The sequence below is a fragment of the Capra hircus genome, chromosome 14, assembly GCF_001704415.2.
Source record: "Capra hircus breed San Clemente chromosome 14, ASM170441v1, whole genome shotgun sequence".
Lineage (NCBI taxonomy): Eukaryota > Metazoa > Chordata > Mammalia > Artiodactyla > Bovidae > Capra > Capra hircus.
Genome location: NC_030821.1, coordinates 71,688,481 through 71,712,132, shown reverse-complemented (window position 1 = coordinate 71,712,132; position 23,652 = coordinate 71,688,481). Strand labels below are relative to the sequence as shown.

The window sequence follows — 23,652 nt, the reverse complement described above, 5'->3', positions numbered from 1 at the left end:
TATCCTGGAAAAGGGATAGGCTACCCGCTCCAGTATTCTGGCCTACAGAATTCCATGGACTGTATAGTCCATGGGATCGCAAAGAGTTGGACATGACTGAGTAACTTTCACTCACTACCATAGAGTGAATATTGCTGTAAATCGAGTCATGCAATTTGTTTGGTTTCCCAGTGCGCATAAAAGGTATGTTTACGCTATAGTCTATTAAGGGTGCAGTGGCATTGTGTCTCAAAGAAGCCAATGTAGATACCTTAACTACAAAATACATTATTACTAAAAAGCACTAACCATCATCTGAGCCTTCAGCAAGTCATAATCTTTTGCCATAGTAACATCAGAGATCACTGATCTCAGTGATACCAGGGTTCTTGGCCTTCTTAATCAATAGAAATTGATAAGAGACCAGACAAGAAATTCAGGCACAGCTTTATTTATTATTTATTTATTATTCTTTCTTTATTTATTCTGGCCTGGAGAATTCCATGAACTATATATAGTCCATGGGGTCGTTAAGAGTCGACTGAGTGACTTTCACTTTCACTGGAGCTCGAACAAGGAATAGTTGCCCCTTCTCCCTTGCTCACGGTGGAATGAGCTGGTTCCTTATATGTGCTGAGGGTAGGGTAAGTGGAATTGTACAATATATGACCCTTTGTGTCTGGCTTTTTCCCTTAGCATAATGTGTCTAAATTTTTCTCTTCAGTTCAGTTCGGTTGCTCAGTCATGTCTGACTCTTTGCGACTCCATGGACTGCAGCATGCCAGGCTTCCCCGTCCATCACCGACTCCCAGTGCTTGGGCAAACTCCTGTCCATCGAGTCAGTGATGCCATCCAACCATCTCATCCTCTGTCATCCCTTTCTCCTCCTGCCTTCAGTCTTTGCCAGCATCAGGGTCTTTTCTCATAAGTCACTTCTTCACATCAGGTGGCCAAAGTATTGGAGCTTCACCTTCAGTATTAGTCCTTCCAATGAATATTCAAGACTGATTTCCTTTTAGGATTGACTGGTTTGATCTCCTTGCAGTCCAAGGGACTCTCAAGAGTCTTCTGCCGCTGCTGCTGCTGCTGCTGCTGCGTCGCTTCAGTCGTGTCCAACTCTGTGAGACCCCATGGATGGCAGCCCACCAGGGTCCCCCGTCCCCGGGATTCTCCAGGCAAGAACACTGGAGTGGGTTGCCATTTCCTTCGCCAATGCATGAAAGTGAAAAGTGAAAGTGAAGTCGCTCAGTCGTGTCCGACTGTTCGCGACCCCATGGACTGTGGCCTACCAGGCTCCTCCATCCATGGGATTTTCCAGGCAAGAGTACTGGAGTGGGTTCTCCAATACCACAGTTCAAAAGCATCAATTCTTCAGTGATCAGCTTTCTTTGTGGTCCAACTGTCACATCCATACGTGACTACTGGAAAAACCATAGCTTTGACTGTACAGACCTTTGTCAACAAAGTAATGTTTCTGCTTTTTTCCCTTAGCATAATGATTTTGAAGTTCATCCATGGTGAAGCATATTTCAGTCCTTCATTCCTTTTTATGACAGAACAATATTCCAGCGTATGAACAAGCCACATTTTATTTGTCTATTCATTGGTTGATAGACATTTGGGTTATTTCAAATTTACGACTATTGTGAGTAGTGCCTCTGAACATTCACCTGTAAATGTTTGTTTGAAAACCTTTTTTCAACTCTGGGAAATATACCTAGAATGGAATTGATGAGTCATCTGTTAACTCAGTATTTAAATTTATTGAGGACCTGCCAAGCTTTTCCAAAGTGGCTGAATCATTTTACATCCCCCTAGCAATATAAGAGGGTTCCAGTTCTCCACATCCTTGCCAAGACTTGTTTTTTATGGGTTTTGGTATGATAGCTGATCTAGTGGGTATGACATGGTGTGTCACTGTGGTTTTAATTTGCATTTTTCTTTTTTTTTTTTTTAAGAAAATGTTTTATTATTTATTTACTTGGCTGTGTTGGGTCTTAGTTGCGACACGCAGGATCTTCACTGCTGTGTGTGGGCTCCTCTCTAGTTGTGGCTTGTGGGTGCTCTTGCCCCATGGCATGGCATGGCATGGCATGTGGGATCCTAGTTCACCGACTAGGGATTGAACTTGTGTCCCCTGCGTTGGAAGGCAGACTCTTACCCATTGGACCACCAGAGAAGTCCCTGATTTGCATTTTGGAATGACTGATGCCTTTGAGCATCTTTGCTGTGCTTGTGGGTCACGTGAAGGGATCTTTAGGAAGGTGTGGGCAGGTGCAGGGAAGCTCCAGGAATAGTGTGGTGCCCGGGGGCTCCTGTGTCATGCCCAGTTCAAGGGGTGGGGAGGGAACAGATTCTGGGACCTGGAGACAGGGAGGGCGTGAGGAGGGTTTCTGACCAGAGCTCAGACTTGGGTCGAAGGTGTTCACAGTGGCCCCCAGAGAAGGAGCAGTGGTGGGTCCAGAGAGGGGCAGAAGGGGGAGTGGATGCCTCACTCTCCCTTCCCTCCTGTCTCCTGCTGGGGGCTCCCTGTTGGCCAAAAGCATCCTGCAGCAGAGGGAAGGGGGCCTTGCATTATTAGTCCCTAAAGGCCAATCTGGGGCTTGGGAAAGGGGATGGTGGAGCATGAGGGACGTGTAGCACAGAGCTAGTGTCCGTTCCAGGAGGCCCCGCTCCGTTCTCCTGTAGGTCTTCATGTCCGTCCTTCATCTTGCACTGACTTCTCCTTGAGGCTGGTAATGAGACGGGCTGCCTCCACCTCGAACATCTTTATTATATCATCCAGAAGAAGGGAGGAAGCACCATTCCCAAAACCTCTTCTAGGAGATGGAGAAAGAGCCTCCGACTCCAGGTCTCCTTGATCCAAGTTGGGTCACATGCCCTTTAGATTAATCACTGGCAAAGTACTGAGAAGGTGTTCTTTTTAAGGTTTTGTAGAGTCCACACTTTGTTTTATTTTTGTTTGAAAGGTGTTATTTTTCTTTAATTAATTTTTATTGCAGCAAAGTCACTTTACAGTGACCAGGAAGGTTTTGAACCAGCAGAGCCCGTTCCTGGGAGCTGCAGGAACACGCACCTCCTGGGAGAAGGGGGATCCTGAATGAAGTCAGGAATGAGGAAGGGTGCTGGGTGGAGCCCCATGGTGCCCTTCCCTGGGGATTCTTTGGAACATCTGATAAGCTGGAGCCCACGATTTTCCCACTCCACCCCATACCGTGCCAGGGGCGAGACGAGAAGCTTGGACCAGGCTTCCGGGAGGGTTTACGCCCTGGCTGCTGAGTCATCTCCAGTCATACCAACCACCTCAGGCTTCAGGGTCTCCCAGGCCTGGTCACCCCTCCTCTGGTCCACATGCTTAATAGTGATTCCAGGGAATAAGTCCAGACTCAGTTCAACTAGGAGTCCAGGAAATGGATTTTTTTGTGTGTGTGCAGATTTTAGGACAAAAGACAGAATTCTTAAAATCCACCCACTGGGCTTCCCTGGTGGCTCAGTGGTAGAGAAACCACCTGCCAATGCCGGAGACACGGGTTCCATCCCTGGTCCGGGAACATCCCACCTGCCCTGGAGCAACTAAGCTCAGGTACCACCACTGTTGAGCCTGTGCTCTAGAGCCTGGGAGATGCAACTGTTGAGCCCACCTGTGGCAGCTGCTGAAGCCCATGCGTGTCCTTGAGCCCGCGCTCAGCAATAAGAAAGGGCACAGCAGTGAGGAGCCCACAGGCTGCAATTAGGGAGTTGCTCCTGCTCATTGCAACTAGTGGAAAAACTCAAGCAGCAGTGAGGACCTATCACAGCCAATAAGTAAATAAAAGTATTAAAGCAAAAAGCCAAACCACCCCCCAACACCTTTTGTATGATTCTGTGTATGTGAAATCGCCAGAATAGGCAAATCTATAGAAACAAAGTTACACTGTTCTTTTGCCAGGAGTGGGTGGAGGTGGAATTGGAGGGGAGTAACTGCTGATGGGTATGAGGTTTCTTTTGGGGGCAACAGAAATGTTCTAAAATCGATTAGAGTGGTGGTCCCACAACTCTGTGAGTTATGTTTTAGACCGTGGAAAGTGAAAGTGAAGTTGCTCAGTCATGTCCGACTCTTTGCGACCCCATGGACTGTAGCCTACCTGGCTCCTCTGTCCATGAGATTTTCCAGGCCATAGTACTGGAGTGGATTGCCATTTCCTTCTCCAGGGGATCTTCCCAACCCAGGAATCGAACCCAGGTCTCCCGCATTGTAGACAGACGCTTTACCGTCTGAGCCACCAGGGAAGTCCGACTGTGTCCTTTAAATCGCTATATTGTATGGTATGTGAATTATATCTCATCAAAGCTGTTACAGAAGACAAAAGACACAAAAGCTCGGTCGGCTGCTGTTCTTCTTGTTTTGTTTAAAGCTGAGGTTGATTGCTGTTTTATTCCTTAATAATAAAAATTATTTGTGGCTTATACCATGTGTTTTTTTTAAAATTTCATTTATTTATTTGGCTGTGCCAGGTCTTTTTTGTTGCCTGGGCTTTTCTCTAGTTGTGGCCAGCGGGGCCTGCTCTCTAGTTTTGGTGTGTGGACTTCTCTTGCTGCAGAGCACGGGCTCTGGAGCACTCGGGCTTCAGTAGTTGCAACAAGTGGGCTCAGTAGTTGCGGCTCCCGGACCGTAGAGCGCAGGCTCAGCAGTTGTGGCGCACCGGCTTGGTTGGCCCACAGCGTGTGGGGTCTTAGTTCCCTGACCAGGGATCGAACCCGTGTCCCCTACATTGGCCCTGCCACCGAGCCACCAGGGAAGCCCCCTGTTTTCTTTATCCTCCCTCTTTCCTTCATTCTCTTTCTCTCTCTCTTCCCTACTTTCCTCCAGATGAGTACCTACGTCCCCTTAGTCTATGTGGGTCCTGTGGACGTGACCCAGCCGTTCACCTGCATGGACCTGTGAGCAACAGCCAGCCCATGGAGTCTTCCAGCCCCTGGCCACAGGGCCGAGTTCAGGGCTGCATACAGTCAGAGTCAGCCCTGAGACTTATTAGAACCACAGGGAAAGAGATCTGGCCTTCCACAGGGGTTGCTGAGCTCTGACTGCACATAAACCTGAAGGGCAGTGGCCCCCTGGGGGCAGAGCTGCCTGAAACACCCCCCATCACCCCTCCCGGAAGACAGAACCAGCAGATGGAGACCAGCCTTGCGCTGACCACACATGAGCCCCTGGATCTAGCCGTGCCTGAAGTTACAGCCATGCCTGGACTTCTCAGTTTGGTCAGCCCAGCATCTCCCACTTCCCTTTTTTTTTTTTAAAGCCAGTAAGTGTTGAGTTTTCTGTCTCAGAAAATCAGTCTAGATGTGGCTTCTGCACACGTGGGCCCTCCAGGCTTACACGATTCTGAGGCCTCCTTTCCACAACAATCCCGGTGCTGTGTGAGGGAACTGATCCTTCCGCCCATCTCTCGTATCAGAGCAGGCCAGGAGGGCCGCTTCCACAGAGGAAACAGGCTGCTGCTGGAACGTCCTGTGGCCTGGCACACAGAGTCCTTTGTGAGGCCCCGGACGGTATCTGGGTCCGCCCTGCGGCCTGTTGTGCCCACACAGGTCAGTCTGCGTGCATTCTTCGGTTGCAGGTCAGTGTGTGTGTGTGTGTGTGTGTGTGTGTGTGTGTCTATGTGTGCGTGTGCGCAGCTGGGCATGGATGTGTCCTGGAGTATGGCCTTCATTCATGGCCTGTGGTTCCTTTTCTTCTCTCTCTCCTTGTTGGTTATAACTTTTAAACCATTGGAGTCACACTCACTCAAGATTTTCGGCGTGACAAGGGGGAAGGGTGCCCACGTCCACTCAGCTTGCCATGTCGCCAGAGTGAGAAACATCTGATATTCTTTCTGCTCTGTCTCCCTGGTTCCTGGGAAACACAGCTGTTTTGAGACCTGGGCCTTATCCTTCTCATTTTGCTTCTGAGGCTTTGAGGAGCCAATGGACTTTCCATTAGAGGATTTTATCCCCAAAGCAGGTAGAAGGGGCCAAATCCCCAGCTACTCTGGGCTGCAAACATTCCTGCTTCAGACTCAGGTCCTCATGGTTCTTTGTCATTTAAGGGAAATAGAGTTGGGGAAGGTGAGGAGCCTTGATTCTAAGAGAAGTTGAGTTCATACCAGGCCCCAGAAGATGATGCTTAAGGGTGACCTACGTTTATTGTTGTTTAGTCCCTAAAGTCATGTCTGACTCTTTTGTGACCCCATGGCCAGTAGCCCCAGCCAGACTCTGCTGTCCATGGGATTTCCCAGGCAAGAATACTGGAGGCAAGAAATGTATTGCTCAGTTGCTAAGTCGTTTCTGACTCTTTGCAACTCCATGGATTGTAGCATATCAGGCTTCCCTGTCCTTCTCTGTCTCCTGGAGTTTGTTCAAATTCATGTCCACTGAGTCAGTGATGCTATCTAACCATCTCATCCTCTGCCACCCCCTTCACCTTTTGCCTTCAATCTTTCCCAGCATCAGGGTGTTTTCCAATGAGTTGGCTCTTCACATCAGGTGGACAAAGTATTGGAGCTTCAGCTTCAGCATCAGTCCTTCATATGAATATTCAGGGTTTCCTTTAAGATTGACTAGTTTGATCTTCTTTCAAGAATACTGGAGTGCCATTTCCTTCTCTAGGGGATCTTCCCCGACCCAGGGATCGAACCCACGTCTTCTGCATCGGCAGGCAGATTCTTCAGCAGCTATCAGAGAAGCTGACATATTTGAGACAGAGGCAAAGCAGGAGGCTTGCAGGACCCCATGACACTTTTAGCTGATGTTGACCGGTTGGCAGCTGTACTCTGGTGGGAAATTAAAGTGTGCTTGCAAGTTTTGGTGTGAGGGTGTTTGTTTAGGTGGTCATTCACTCATTCAATAAACATTGACTAAGCCAGACATGTGCTAGCCACAGGGTCTCCTGGTTTCCCCGAAGTCTTCTTTGGAAGAGTAATGGTAGAGGTGGAACTCTTTGCTCACAGCTCTATTGTGCCCACCTGGGTGATTTTCCCAGGGCCTTCCAGTCTGGTGGGCATCCTGGATTCGGTGACTCCACTGGTGGGGACCTCAGGGGCGCGGGGAGTGGACTCAAGCCTGCCGTGAGTCACTTGCATCCAAATGCAGCATCCTGCTGTGTCACTTGCCATACCTTGAAGACAAATAGCTATGAAATAGAGAAGACTTACATCCTCAGGAGAAGGAAAGAGTCTTAACTCTGGAGAAACTTCATTTTGAAATGAAGTCTTACAGACATTAGCTGATCCTTCTAGGTTTTGCAGGCAGTAAACTTCCTAAGATGGATTTCCAGAAAGAAGTTTGAGGATTGGGATTTTCTTGCTCATGAGGTTTCCTCAGGGTAGGGCTGGGAGGTAGTTCCTTCTCGGGCTTCCTGTTTGACTGGAGGTGGTGGAGTGCCAGGGAAAGCTGGTGTTTGGTCCCATGACTATTTCCCTGTAGTTTAAGGGAACCCCTGGTTTCTCATTTTGACAGCTCATACAGAAGTCTTTCTGATGTTTCTCCTGTTTGTTTTCCTCTCATTCTGATCATGCGTTCGGTCAACAGGTGTTCGCTGAGCACCTATGAAGCATATTGTGTTACCCTGTCATGACAGCATTATTGAGTTGAGTCTTAGACACAGATCACCGCTGCCTTCAAGAATGAGATGAAACCAATCAGCCAGGCCCCTCTTTGCAGTCACCCCTGCTCATCCTTCTCTCTGCCAGACTGTCCTTTTTCTCTTGCAATGCCATCTCCTTCCAGGAAGCCTTCCTTGATTGACTCTGCCCCTCTGTTACCATTCAACAAATGCTGCCATATGCCTGCTGCATGTCAGCCCCTGGACAGTGGCTTTGGGGGTCAAGATCAGAGATTTAGAGGAGAGTTTAAGTCATGGTTCCTGTCCCAGAGGAACTTCTCGTATTGAACACAATCATGGGAGCAATGTTAGCCTTTGGATGAGGAGGTTTCCATGATGTACCTGCAGTATTGTGTTAGGCTTCCCTGCTGGCTCAGTGGTAAAGAATCTGTTTGCCAATACAGGAGACACAAGTTCAATTCCTGACCCGGGAAAATCCCACGTGGCACAGAACGTCTCAGCCCGTGTACCACAACTACGGAGCCTGTGCTCTGGAGCCGGGGGGTGTAGCCCCTGCTCGATGAAGCCAGAGAAAAACCTGTGTAGCAGTGGAGGTGCAGCACAGCCAAAAGTGAAATAAGCGAGTAAATTGTAGAAGGGCTTTCCTTGTGGCTCAGCTGCTGAAGAATCCACCTGCAATGCAGGAGACTTGGGTTCGATCCCTGGGTCGGGAAGATCCCCTGGAGAAGGGAAAGGCTACCCACTCCAGTATTCTGGCCTGGAGGATTCCATGGACTGTATAGCCCACGGGGTGCAAAGAGTCGGCCACGACTGAGCGACTTTCACTTCACTTCACTTCATTGTATTATTGGGACTTCCCTGGGGTCCAGTGGTTAAGACGCCGTGCTGCCAACGCAGCGGGTGTGGGTTTGATCCCTGGCCAGGGAACGAGGATGCTACATGCTCTGTGGCACTACTGAGAGACTTTTTGAAGGTACTGTGTTATTAGGCTGTGTCTATTGTTCATTTGGCTTTCCAGTGGTGAAGAATCCACCTGCCCATGCAGGAGGCACAGGCTTGATCCCTGGGTCAGGAAGATGCCCTGGAGAAGGAAGTGCCACCTCAGTCCAGTACTCTTGCCTGGGAAATCTCATGGACAGAGGAGCCTGGCGGGCTCCAGTCCATGGGGTCACAAAGAGTCAGACACGACTGAGTGACTGAGCACACATGCGTATTTTTCATTTACTAAATACATTGCTCATTTACGCTTCAACTGTGTATCCAGTTCTAGAAACTGGAACCCTTGTGCACTGTTGGTGGGTTTGTAAGATGGTGCAGTCTCTGTGGAAATCAGTGTGGCAGTTCTTCAGAAATTAAAACTAGAATTACTGTCTGACCCAGCAGATCCACCTCTGGGTGTGTATATATATCCAAAAGAATTGAGGTCTCAAAGAGATGCTTGAACATCCATGTTCACGGCGGCCTTATTCACTCTTATTCAGCCATCAATAGCTGAATGGATAAACAAAATGTCATATGTACATATAATGGAATATTATCCAACCTTAAAAAGGAAGGAAATTCTGATACAGGCTGTAACATGGATGAATCTTGAGGACATCATGCTAAGTGAAATAAACCAGTCTCAAAAAGACAAATGCTATATGGTTCCACTCATGTGAGCTATCTAAAGTAGTCAGATTCATAGAAATAGAATGTAGAATGGTGGTTGCCCAGGGCTGGAGGGAGGAGGTATGTGGAGTTATTGATAAATGGTGTAGTTTCATTTTTATAGAATGAGATAGTTCTGGCATCTGCTGTTATAGCAATGTGAATATACTTAACACTGCTGAACTATATGCTTGAAGATGGCTAAAGTGGTAAATTCTATGTCATGCATTTTTTTTAACCACATAAAATAATAATAAAATAAATGTATCCAGTCTTTTTTCCCTTTCTTGTATGTGCAGTCGTGTCAAACTCTTTGTGATCCTATGGACTGTAGCCCTCCAGGCTTCTCTGCCCTTTGGATTTCCCAGGCAAGAATACTGGAGTTGATGGCCATTTCCACCTCTAGGAGATCTTGCTGACCCAGGGATCAAACCCATGTCTCCTGCATTATGCTAGCTGTAATTTTTTTTTTTTTCAGTTATTATTTAACCTGTCAAAGCTGTTGTCTCCTCTCAAATGTGGGGCTCATAATCGCAACTGTGTTTCTCACTGTGGGAAATGGGGTGAAGCATGAGCACAGTCGAAGGTGGCAGAGTGCGTGGTGCCCACGCAAGCCCTTCATGGTGCCCATGCAAGCCCTTCGTGGTGCCCTATGGGCACTGGGCAGTGGGGCTTCCTGCAGGGGGATGAACACCTTTCTACACAAAATCCTTTCCATCCCAGTTCCCTTTCCCTTGGGCAGGACGGAGGCCAGGCCTTGGTCGTGGCCCCCCTGCCTGTCCCCTGCAGCAGGATGACCAGCTGCAGGAGCCACGTCTATGGCACTGGCCTTGCTGAGAAGCCACCTAGTTGGGACCCTGGGCTGCTGACGTCCTTTCTGCTTGTGGGTTGTCACTGGAGGGGAGTTTATCCATCACACATCTGCTGTGTGCTAGTGTTCCTCACATCCTTTTGTGACGGCCACATCTGAGAGTATTAGTTCTCTGGCACTTGTCCAGTCGCTCAGTCGTGTCTGACTCTTTGTGACCCCATGGACTGCAGCGTGCCGGGCTTCCGTGTCCTTCAGCATCTCCCAAAGTTTGCTCAAACTCATGTCCATCAAGTCGGAATTGCCATCCAACCATCTCATCCTCTGTTGTCCCCTTCTCTTCCTGCCTTCAGTCTTTCCCAGTGTCCAGCTTTTTCTCTTGAGAGCATGTTCTCCAGCAGGAGGTCCCAGTGCTCTTGCCAGAGGATGCACTTGGACGTTCATGAACTTGTGGGCACCCTGGCAGTGTGTAGGGCACCATCAGTGTCTGCTGCCATCCGCATGTTCCAGAAGAAGACACAGACTCGCTGAAGTGAAGCTCATGGCCTGGGGTTGCGCAGCAGTTAGCGGGGAGAGCCATTGCTGCAATGGAAGCCTTCCTGCTCCAAAGACCGTCCTCTTTCCAGCGCTTGGGAAATTCCCCCAGCGCAGGGCTGCCTGCCGCTCCTTCTCCTACGCAGCGAGCCCGGGGGGCAGCCACACAGATGGCTCTGCGCTCAGTGTGCTTGCTGATGGTAAACACGCAATTGTTTGCAGGGACCTGCATCGTGCTGTTAAAACAGTTGGTAGCACAACAGACCCTAGGCACCCGCAGACTTCACACGCCGCGCTTGCAGTTCTTCCCAGGAGACCCCAGGAAATGTGTAAATTTTGAGATGGCACAGAGTTGGACCTGCTTCTGCATTGTGTGAGGAGCAGGCACTGTGGTGAGTGAGGCCCCCTGCACATAGTTCTGAAGGTTACTCGGTGGCTCTCCTCTCAGCTCCCTGAGCTTGTTTGCCTGGCATTCACGTATGTTAAGATTCACACAGTTCTCAGGATGCAACTTTTTAAGATGCTGAGAAGTTATTATTCACCTGCAGTGCATAGGTTCCTATGGCACCCAGCACTTTTTCTCATTGCCCAGGAGGTAGTTTGGTTAAGGTCTGATTCTCTTAACCACGAGCTCTAAGCAGAGCCTGGGTCTGTTTTGCTCTGTGTTTGTGTGTGTGTGTGTGTGTGTGTGTGTGTGTGTGTGTGCACTCAGTTGCTCAGTCATGCCCAACTCTCTTGCAACCCCATGGACTTTATAGCCCACGAGGCTCCCCTGTCCATGGACTTTTCCAGGCAAGAATGCTGGAAAAGGGTTGCCATTTCCTCCTTCAGGAGATCGTCCCGGCTTAGGGATCGTACCCTCATCTCTTTTGTCTCCTGCATTGGTAGGCGGATTCCTTACCACTCTGCCACCTTTGCTGACCATTATTACATCCTTGGCACTTAGCTTAACAAACACTTTTCCAGTAATTGAATGGAGGGATTTTCCAACAGGTGACTCTCACTTACAGGAAGCTCTTGCCAATGGGACATGGCATGCAGTAGGCACTTACTCATTGTTTGTGAGGCAGGTCCTACGTTTTGTTCACACCCAGACTAGGTCACTCGTGAGAGTTTATTCTGTCATCTGTATCCCTGCCCCTCTGCACCCGCTTGACTGCGGTCTTAGACTACCCAACTTGGCCTCCTGACTGTGGCCTAGTGTGCAGTCCACCCAGAAAACATGATCTAAGACATGAACACAGTCATCATTCGTTTATAATCCAGCCAGACAGTATACTGAGTAGATTTCCCTGTGTTATACAGTAGGTTCTTAGTTCTCTGTTTTATTTATAGTCATTTGTGTATGTCAATCCCAATCTCTCAGCTTATTCCTCCCTCCCCTGTTAACCCCTGGTAACCATAAGTTTGTTTTCTATATCTGTGATTCTATTTCTGTTTTGTAGGTAAGTTCATTTGTACCCTTTTTTTTTTAGATTCCACCATAAGTGATGTCATATGATAGTTGCCTTTCTCTGTCTGACTTACTTCTCTCAATATGAAAATTTCTAGGTTCATGCATGTTGCTGAAAATAGCATTCTTTCTTTCTTTTTTGTGGCTGAGTAGTATTCCATTGTATATATGCACCACATCTTCTTTATCCATTCCTCTGTTGATGGACGTTTAGATTGCTTCCGTGTCCTGGCTATTGTAAATAGTGCTGCTTTGAACATTGGGGTGCATGTATCTTTTTGAACTATGGTTTTCCCCAGCTATATGCCCAGGAGTGGGAGTGCTGGTTCAGACAGTAGCTCTATTTTTAGTTTTTTAAGGAACCTCCACAGTGTTCTCCATAGTGACTGTACCAATTTGCATGCCCACCAACAGTGTAGGAGGGTTCCCTTTTCTGGAGAAAGCTGCTTGAAGGAGAAGGCATATTGAGTGGGGATAGACAAGCTAGGCTTCCAGTAGATAAGAGGAAGATTGGTAGAAATATGTACTCAGGCTATTTCCTTTCCATCCCTGGTTTTCTAACTATGATTGCTACAAAACAGGAAAGAGTCTCATCAGTAAATAGGATAAGTGTTTGCTGAATGTTATGGGAACAAAGGAAACTGTCCAAACTGTAGTCAGCTGCAGGTGACTCCAGTTCACAACGTCCTCCATAAAAGGATATGAATCTCCACATTGGTGAAGTCACTTCTGTTGAATAAAACTCAACACCTATTTGGAGATTGGCTGTAAAGAAGGGCTGAGGTGCCCAATGATTTATGTCCCTGTTTCTGCCTGGCATGCAGTAATCGCTGTCTGGAATGACAAACTGTAGGACACAAAATAGAATTTCAATGGGAAAAGCAGAAACGTGGGTGGATAAAAATTAAGGTGCTTGATGGTAATGAGTTCTGGTTCACTCTGGCAGGTACTTGCTCTAAATCTTCCTTCGCTGGTGGCAGGGGGAAAGGAGAGGTTATGGAGAAGAGCAAGGGTGTTGATAACACAGGTTCATTCACTCCTCTGGTGTGTATTTATCGAGCATCTAGTTAGGGATGCTGTGTGTTCCCTGCCTGTATCCTTGAGCCCACCCTGGAAGGTCTTGCAGACAGTGCCTGTTTCATGGAATGGCTTCCTGCATCTCTCTCTGAGGCCATACCCTGGCTGTACTCGGCCAGGGAGGCATGGAGTTTGTGCATAAATATCCCAGCTTCCTTACCCCCGGGAGGCAATTTTGAGGTGTGTTCCCATCTCTCATGGGGTCCCCAGTGGGCTTGGGCTCCAGGTGCTAAAGTAGTAAGCGCCTGACTTCTTGAAAAGTTCCCTAACCTGTGAGTTTCAGATTCTTGTAGGATGGTTGTGTGAATTAAACAAGATGATACTATTACTACCGCCACTACTAGTTACAGTTTGGCTTGGTGCTTGAACTTCAATTATCCCAGTTTTAAAGATGAAGAAACTGAAGTACGAAAGAGTAAATAACAGAGGCACTATCTGATTTCTAACCCAGATGCATTTGTTCTAAGGGGCCAACTTTTAGTTACAAACCAAACTGTTAAGAGTACAAGGTCTAGCAAGGAAATTACCATTATTATTATTACTAGCAAGTGCCCAGCGTATATAGTTGGTGCTCCATTTATTTGTGGAGTTAAAAAGAATGTCAGTAAAAAAAGAAAAGAAAAAAAAGGGAGCACCAGTCTTTGAATGGAGTCAGAATTCTGGATCAAAAAATATTTGTGATTAGATGAAAAATAAAGGGGAGGGTGGAGATTCTCCAGCAGGTCAGTGATTAGGACTTGGCACTTTCACTGCCGTGGCCCAAGTTCAGTCCCTGGTTATAGAACTAAGATCTTGCAAGCTGTTCGTTGTGGCAAAAAAAAAAAAAAAAAAAAGAATGAATGAATGAATATTAGTTCCTTGAGATTATGATTTTTTTTATTTTTGGCTTTGTCTTCCCTGCCAAAGAGTGGTAGGTCCAAAACAAATATTCCTTGAATGAATGAATATGGATTTTTTTTTTAATTGCTGGTAGTTCCCTAGTTATTTGACTTACAAAAACCAGTCCCAGAAAGGAAACAGCCTTAAAAATCCTGTGAATATTTCTCTCTAGGTGTTGGGATACTGAAATATTTTATTTTCATGCCTTATTATTTTTCACTGATGGACTTGGATTACTTTATAACTGGAAAGGAATAATCTCTGTTTGAAGAAACAATCAGTCTCAAAGCATAAATGGTTTCAGAGCACTGTACACTGACCTACACGTAGATGCTAACCTAATTCAAGCGAGCTCAGAGTCGAGGAAGCAGGATGTGAACTGACTTTGGTGTCAAAGCAGTTTCACACACCATCTCTCTGGGGGTTCATGCCAGTCTAGTGACGTAGGTCAGGCCAGGATGCATGTGAGTGCTAAGGCCCTTCAGTGGTGTCTGACTCTTTGCGACCCTATGGACTGTAGCCCACCAGGCTCCTCTGTCCAGGGCAATCTGCAGGCAAGAATACTGGAGTAGGTCGCTATGCCCTCCTCCAGGGGATCTTCCTGACCCAGGTATCAAACCCATGTCTCTTGTGTCTCCTTCTGCATTGCAGGTGGATTCTTTACTGCTGAACCAGGCTAGGATAGTGACCTCATTTCACAAACAAGGGACCCGGCAGCCAAAGAAGCTCACTGACCAGGACAAGGCTCTGTCTTGGGGCCTAGCTGGCTTGGGACTCAAGGCATTTGAGTTTAATTCCAGTGACCTTTCACCGTGTCCCTGCAGCCCTTTGTGAAGACCCATTCAAGAAAGCGGGACAAGGACAGAGGTGGATTGGTGGACCATGTGACATGCTCGGGGACTCATGTACCAGTGGTCTCTGAGCATCTTTGAGTTCTTTTAAGGAGAAAAAGTCTGGCTTAGACTTTGTGAGTCAGACAACAGCCTGGGTTGGAATCCCAGTGCTGCCACACACTGACCTGGACACACTGTTGCGTATCTCTGAGCCCCTGTGTTTCCATCTGTAAAGCTGGCCTGATGTCTGCCCAGCAGGATTGTTGTCAGGGTCAAATTGGCACCAAGTAGGTGTGTTTTCTTCAAGAGGCGGCTTTGCTGATTGTTATCACACCTGTGCTGTCTGTGTGTGTCTTTTTTCCAGTCACATATTGATACTCATTGGTGTCCATGAATTAGTGTTCCCATGTGTATCAGTCAGGTTTTGCTGAGTAACAAAAACCACAGAACTACAGTGACTTGCTTGACAGCCAGTGTTTATTTTCACACCCGTGGGTCTGTGGGTCGGTTGTGATTTGGCTGATCTAGGTTGGGCTTGGCTAGCTCGGGCTGGACTTCAGATTGGGTTCCCTGCAGGATCAAGACTGAAAGGCAGCAGTTGAAAGAGACTAGTGACACCACCTCACCTCGTGGCACAGCACAGAGGGCAAGGGATAGACTTGGGAGCAGTACATTGTCGCTTCCATCCGAATTCTGTTGTAAATGAGTCATCAGTGGGCCAGTCTAGAATCCAGTGAGAAAGAACGAAAAGAACCACCAACCACCACGGTGGGAAGGACTGCAGAGTCACATGCTGGAGGGCAGGGATGTATAATTGAAATTCAGATTGAGAGTGAAGAATGGGAGAAATGATTCAGCCTAGACATTGCCTTAATTGTTTGCTTGAATGGAGCAAGGAAAGCAAAGGGAAGGTAAGATGAGAGGTGGGCTGGGAGAGGCCAGTACAGGGTCTTGTTTTCCATGTACATAGAGCATGTTAAGTTGTGGTCAGGAGGTGAATGTTATGGAAAGATCATGCTCTGTGATTCTGGGGGGCAGTATATGTTTATGCTATGCCTGTACCTCACTGCCTTGATTATTCCCGCTTTGTAGTAGGTTTTATTTAATTCCTTATTTTTGGCTGTGCTAGGTCTTTGTTGCTGCACATGGACTTTTTCTAGTTTCATAGCGGGGTGCACTCTCTGTTTTGGTGCTTGGGCTTCTCATTGTGGTGGATTCTCTTGTTGCAGAATACAGACTCTTGTGAGCTCAGTAGTTGTGGCTCACGGGCTTATTTGCCCTACAGCCTGTGGAATCTTCCTGGACCAGGGATCGAACTCATGTACCCTGCATTGGCAGGGGAATTCTTAACCACTGGGCCACCAGGGAGGCCTGAAGGACACTTTGAAGTTGGGAAATGTGAGTCCTCCAGATGGTTTTGGCTCTCCTGAGTTCATTGCTTTTCCATATCAATTTTAGGATAAGACTTGTCAATTCCCCCATCTAATTTAAATGTATGACTCAAAGTTCAGGAAGTCAATCACCATTGGCATCTAAGGTTGAAAAAAAGTAGTTTGATCATTTATCCAACAAATATTTATTAATACTGTGCTGGACACCACTGCGTGGTCTGGCGATGCAACCAGAAAATCCAAACATTGTCTTTGTGTACTCACATGACTTATTATCAGAGCAGATGTTAATCAGTTCTCATGTGAATAACATAGAGTTAGAAACGGAGGTAAATCCTGTGATCGAATCTAGAGGAGTAGGAAGAGTTTCCCTGAGGAAGTAAGATTTTAAGAAGCACAGGCATTAACTAGGCAGAGTCAGTGAGGAAGCCTTACAGGCAGAGGGAACAGCAGGCACAAAAGACCTGAGGTAGGAGGACTGTGGGAAGTTGCAGGGTTTGAAAGAAGGTTGGGTGGTTGCAGCAGTGAGCCAGCTGCCTGGGTGGACAAGGTGAGGTCAGGGAGGAGGTGGGTAGGAGTCTGAGTATGTTAAATGATATATGTATATTAAAAAAATTTTTTTTAGGGAGCTCTTTTTGCTTTTATTTATTAAAAAAAAAAGACATTTTGGCTGTACCACATGCCATGTGGGATCTTAGTTTCCCAACCGGGGACAGAACCCATGCTCCCTGCCCTGGAAGTGCAGATTCTTAACCCCTGGACCTCCAGGGGAGTTCCTGCTGATGGATTTTTATCTGGAAGCACTGAGAAGCCACTGAAGAATGTTAAGCTGTAAATGAAGAGATGACACGAGCAGATTTGTATTTTAAATTGTTTTTAATATTGCGTTAAGTTGCTTCAGTCGTGTCCAGCTCTTTGCGAGCCTATGGACTGTAGCCCACCAGGCTCCTCTGCCCGTGGGATTCTCCAGGCAAGAATAATGGAATGGGTTGCATGCCCTCCTCCAGGGGATCTTCCCTACACAGGGATCAAATCTGCATGTCCGGAGTCTCCTGTATTGGCAAGCAGGTTCTTTACCACTAGCGCCACCTGCTATTAGCCAGTTGTATTTGGATCTGGGATTTTTTTTGTTGTTGTTAAAAAACATATTAAACATTTATGAGACTATTGGGTGATATCAAGGAATTATCATCTTTTTAAGTGAGGTAAAGGTATTGCTGTTACATTTTTGTAAAAGACATATAGCAACACATGCTGTAATGTTGATGACTGAAATAAGATGTCTGGAGCTTGCTTCTAAATAACAGTGTGGAGAGTGGAGGGGTTAGGGTGTGGATGGAGTAGGACTGACTATAAGTCGATGGTGATTCGGGCTGGGCAGTGGGGATCTCTATTGTTGTGTCCGTATAAAATTCTGCACACTAAAACATAAAAAGGAAAAGATTGTCCTGGCTTTAGTGTAGGGGATCAGATTTCAGAGGAGAAATGGTGACGAGGGGAGACCAGTTTGGAGGTAGTGGTAGGTGTAGTCGCCCAGTTTGAGAATGATGGATTCTGGTCCAGGGCTGTGCCGGTGGAGATGGAGAGAGAGAGGGACAGGCTGAGAAATACCTAGGAAGAGACACGTGGCTTAGGGCTGGGTTGGATACAGGAGTAATGGAGATGGTGCTTCAAGTGTGTTCTGGGTTTCTGGCCCCAGAGGAAGTTACCACTCTGAACTAGGGATCCCTGGAGAAGAATCAAGCAGGTCCTTTGACTTCTCTTGTTTTCACACCCACCACCTCTGTTTCCCCTCCATTCCAAAAATATTGAAGCTGTTCCCTTATGTAACACTTTTAATCCCAGACTTCCTGTGCTCTGTGCACTCAGCAATTAATTAAGCTTTGGTATGCATGAATTAATTAAAATCCTGTCTCTGGTTCAGAGGGGCTGTCCTGAAATATAGAGATTCATATATATATCTGCCTCCTTCTTGGGGTTGATTGCCTTGGCTGGGGGAACTTTTCTACTTCCCTGTGGGCATACAGCTGTGGCTGTCTGTCTGTCTGTCTGCTGTACCTGTCAGCACAATTTAATTTCATGTTTCAGAGCCCAGGTCTGGAGATGTTAATGACTTGTAAATTGCTCTCCAACGTAGAGCTAGAAATAGAATGCAAGGATTCCAGAGCACTTGCGCACATTTACTGATGGAGATGTCAGCCCCAAAGTGGATTGCTGAAACAGTGGTTTCCCAGCTGTCTTCCTTCCCATTCCTGGATGGCCACTGTGGAGTGGGAATATTCCTAACAAGGGTGCTGGCCTCCAGATGGAATCACGTGTTGGTCTGAGACGATGTCTTCTGTCTAAGCCCTGCTGTATGACTCTTGTCACCTTTTTTCTTGCCCCCCCATCCAGGTAATTTTCTGATGTGACGGCTGAGACATGAGATCTTCAGCCTCCAGGCTCTCCAGTTTTTCATCAAGAGATTCGCTATGGAATCGGTGAGTGGTCCAAAGAGCCCAGCCTGGGAAATGTGGAGGGATGCTTTTGGGAGGTTGAAATGCAGAATTTGACCAGACTCAAGCCCTGAAACGTGCAAGAGACACCATGAGCATGGATGTTAGTGGCGACCAGATCTTCGGCATTTGTAGAACGGCAGGCTTTTTGATGTGTCTCCTGTGGGCCGTGGGAAAGGCTGTGGGGCCCCTGAATGAAGTCAGGAATGATAACAGAACAGCACTGTCAACAGTAATAAGTGCTGGTGTAGCTGAGTGGCTCTTTAAAGATACAATTTCATCCAGTCCACCTGATAATCCTACCAGGAAGGGTTTACCGCATTCACTTCACAGATAGACAGCTTGCTCGACTGGATTTTTCCTTTTTGATTGGAGTATAATTGCTTTACAATGTTGTGTTAGTTTCTGTTGTACAACCAAGTGAATCATTTCTGCGTACACGTGTGTCCCCTCCCTCCCGGCACTCCCTCCGGCCCTGCTGGGGCGTCGCGGAGCACTGAGCTGCGCTCTCTGTGCTGTGCAGCAGGCCCCACTGGCTGTACGCGTATCTGCCAGGGCCACTCTCAGTGTGTCCCCCCTCCTCGCCCCGCCTCCGACCCCCCACCCCTCCTGTCCATGCCCACATGTCTCTTCTCTACCCCTGCCTCTCCATTGCTGTCCTGGAAATAAGTCCATTTTTCTAGATTCCACGTATATGTGTTAATATATGGTATTTGTTTTCCTCTTTCTGCTTGGCTTTACTCTGTAAGACAGACTCTAGGTCCATTGACATCTCAGCAGATGACTCGATTTTGTTCCTTTTTATGGCCGAGTAATATTCCATTGTGCATATATACCGTATCTTGCCTGGTTGGATTTGAAACCAATTTTCCTGATTCCAAGTCTCTTGTCTTTTTCCTCCCGCAGTGTTGGCTCTTGTAGAGGTATGATTTGCCCCGTTTTGCAGCTGGGACTACTGGGACCTGGCATAGAGCCACATGATAGAATCTTAAGGCATCTAACCTCAGTGGGTAGAGGTTTGTGTTGGTGGATGATAAAAAAAAAAAATTGGACTGGACAGTCTGGGAAGAACCATGAAGAGTAAGCAGAGAAAACGGAAAGAGTCCAGGAATCTTTAAGTTGCCAGGGTGAATCAACATGGGGTCCGCCTGCTATGATCGGCATATCCCAGAAGTCAGCTTAGTGGTGGAAAGACTATGGGTGCTGGACAGGTGGTTGAATCTTGCTCTGCCTCCATCTTGCTGTGATCTCAGACAAGTCACTGACTTTCTCTGTTCTTTTTTCTTATCTATGAAATCTGGGCAATAATATTTATGTTTCAGGTTTTTGTGAGATTAGGAAAAAAGGTCTACAAGAAAGTGTCTCATATAATGTAAGGGCGTAGAGCATTGTAATTATTCCAGTTTTTAAGATGAAAGTCATATTTAAAGATAGTTAGACAAGAACGCCCTGAGTGTGGAGGAGAAGTTAGAGGCTGGAGGCAGAGAGGCCAACCTAAGAGGCTTTCATGTGACCCAGACATGAAGTAATGGGAGACTGTCATTACCATCCTCTAGGATAAATGAGACTTTGCCTGCTGATTTTCATAGTTTGACTATTACAGAATTATGTTTTATTCTGTTTTGTTTTATAAATCAAGAATCCAACAGGAAAGTGACATTAGTTTTGGAGATATCTGTTTAGGTGATATTATTACCAAACCAAACTGAGTCTGCTTGCCCAACACACAGCAAAGTCAATCTGCTCACACCAGGTTGTGGTGAAGGAAAGTACAGCTTTTATTGCAGAGCACCAAGCAAGGAGAACGGGCTTGAGATCTAAACTCATGAGGAGAGGGTCACAGGGTGTGTGATCAGTTTGTGCATGGTTCTCTGATTGGCTGCTGGTGAGGTAACAGGGTGGTGTTTGGGGAATCTCATCTATCAACCTTTTGCTTCCAGCCCCAGTCTGGGGTACACATGTTAGTGGTCAGCCTGCAGTAAACATCTTCCACCTGGTGGAGGTTTCAGTATCTGCAAAACAGCTCAAGGATATGGCTCAGGATGTTACCTGTAGCCCTTAAGGAAGAACTTATGGCTAAATTATTATTATTTTGTCTTACTTCACTGCTTTCTTTGTGCATATTCTCATTTTTCTGATTAAATTTGCTCTTTGAATCTTGGGGAAGGCCTTGGAGGCTAAAGCCTTTATAGAAACAAGTGGTAGGGAACATGGTAGGGTGTGTGTGTGTGTTTGTGTGTGTGTGTGTCTGTCTTGTCTGTCCCTGGGAACATCCTGCAGAGCCTTCTTCAGTTTCAGTATTAATTATAATTGTTATAAGAGTGCATTATTTAAGATTAGGTTTTGTTATGAATGATGTAAAATCTAAAAGAACAGTGGCTTAAATAGAAAACAGAAGTAGTATATTTATCTCTTACCTAAAAGTTCAGTTACAGGGCTGCTACAGCAACCTGTGAAAGACCCACACTTTTCCTCTCTTGTTTTCCTGCCGTGTGGGCCTCCATTCCCCCCAAGGTCACCTCATGGCCCATTCTGACTGCTTCTGTCCCAGCTATAACATCTACCAACAGGAAGAAGGGAAGAAGAAAGGCAGGCCCTCTTTTTTTTTTTTTTTTAAATCACAAATAATGCTTTTTAATTATTTAACTTCTTACAGTACTTACATAACAGAAACTGACAAATCCATGTTGTTGTTTAGTCTCTAAGTCATGTCTTGCGACCCCATGGACTGCAGCCTGCCAGACTCCTCTGTCCATGGGATTTCCCAGGTAAGACTACTGAAGTGGGCAGGCAGGCCTCTTCTTTTAAGGATGCTTCTGGGTATCATAGCTACTGCTTCTGCTTATATTCTGTTGGCCAGAATTTAGTCCTTCAGCTATACTTAACTGAAAGGAAGGCTGGGAAATGTGATCTTTCTTCTGCAACACTACCTGCATACGAAAATGGAAGATGATGATGAGACCAAAGAAAGAGAACAGATATTGGAGGACAGATCTTTCTTTGCTATGCAAGTATTTATTAAAAAGAGAGTTCTCTTGAGAGGACAGACTCTGTGGCCAGACTGCTGGTATTAAAATCCTGGATTTAGGACACTCTCTGTGACCTTGAGAAAGCTACTTAACTGCTGTGCTTTTATCTGTGCTTATCTTCTGTGCCTTTAAGTTCAGTTTCTTTATCTGTAAAACCCTATTTTATCTGTCTTTATAAGGATTGCTTTGAGCATTAGATGAGTTAGGGTACAGCCCCTGGACCAGTGTCTAGAACATCCTGTGTGGCATGAGTGTTAGCTGTTCCTGTTACTGCTGCTTCTGCTCTTAATGATACTACCTCTGTTACCACTATTACTGCTTCTGCTGTTGCCATTGCTGCTGCTTCTGTTCTTGCAACTCCTGCTCCTCCTATCACATCTGCTGTCACTGGTCCTGTTTCTACTACTGTTACTACTGTTCAAACAGTGACTGTTGCTGCCAAGTATTGCACATACGCATATGAAATGTTACACTCATGGCATGGTAAGTGTTACTCACATTCCCCGTGTGAAGATGAGAGTCAGGGAGGATAGTAACATGTCAGATGCATGCGTCTTGCAGGATAGTGGTTCACCTTTGAGTGGGTCGGTGAAGAGTGTATGCTCCTGTAGGGAGCATAAGGCAGCTTCTGAGATTCTGCGAGTGCTCTGGGTGCTGATTACCTGGATGTCAAAATTCTTCGACTGGTTCTTTTATGACATAGACCATGTTATGCGTTTGTTGTATATTTCAATCAACATCTCATGGAGCAGATAAGTGATAGACCATGAGTGAAACAAAACCCCACCTGATTCTAAACCACCGCTCTTTTTTAACAATGATGTCAAGCCCAACACCATTATTTCTTTTCATTTATTTGTTTGTTTGTTGGCTCTTTCATATAACATATATAGATTCTTATTACTTAGGTGCCAGGAACTGTGCTCAGCGTAAGCAGCAGTGTAACTCAGCCCTAGGCTCATGGGGCTTTCTGTCTAGAGGAAAAGGGAAGATGAACATTATACAGATTGGAACTTCCCTGGTGGTCCAGTAGCTAAGACTCCATGCTCCCAGTGCAGGGGCCCAGGTTCCATCCCTAGTCCGGGAGCTAGATCCTGTGTGCCGCAACTAAGCACTGGCGCAGCCTAAATAAATAAATATTTTTTAAAAATCTTTCATATGGATAGCTACTGGCTTAGGCTCAGCATGGGATGCCCTGGGGCCACAGGAAGGTCACGGAAACTAATCCAACCACACAGTCCTGTGTCTGATAAAATAACAGTGATCTCCGTCTCAACTGACTGCTTTGATAGGGTGGAAAGTCCCCATGTCCGTGCTTAAGCTGACCAAGTCAGGGCTACATCAAAACACATAAAGCAGTTCTTTGCCTTTCCTGCTAACCGGCTCTGAGAAGGGGTCAGCCTTTCTTTTCCTTGCTTGTCACTGTGACAGTCGTTGACCTACACCTGGCGTCTCATGGAACAGACAAGTGCTGGAGCTCTGGAGTTCAGTATACAGAGGGAAAATGCCCAGGAGCAGAGATTCTCTATAGGCTTCCCCAGTGATTCAGTGGTAAAAAAAAAATCTGCCTGCAGCGCCGGAGCTGTAGATTCGATCCCTGGGTCGGAAGAGTCCCCTGGAGGAGGGCATGGCAACCCACTCCAGCATTCTTACCTGGAGAATCCCATGGACAGAGGAGCCTGGTGGGCTACAGCCCACAGGGTCACAAAGATGATTCATTCAGAGACGCCTGAAGCGACTTAGCATGCACACATGCAGAGTTTCTCTATATGTACCGGGACATGAGTCCAGGGGCCTCTTATATATTATGTATATTCATACAGAATAAAAAATAAATGAAGTGAAACTTCCCTGGTGATCCAGTGACTAAGACTGTGCACTTCCAATACAGGGGGTCTGGGTTCCATCCCTGGTCAGGAAACTATATCCCACTTGGCTCAGC

General features: G+C 46.6%; 1 protein-coding gene across 1 annotated transcript in view; it reads left to right on the top strand.

Moving 5' to 3' along the window:
* Positions 1–23,652, top strand: part of ASAP1 (ArfGAP with SH3 domain, ankyrin repeat and PH domain 1) — a 337,578-nt gene that overhangs the window by 12,894 nt on the left and 301,032 nt on the right. The window contains exon 2 of the mRNA XM_018058570.1: positions 18,581–18,666. Coding sequence (XP_017914059.1) covers positions 18,608–18,666 — 59 coding nt within the window. The 5' untranslated portion in view covers positions 18,581–18,607. The remainder of the gene's footprint in view (positions 1–18,580; positions 18,667–23,652) is intronic.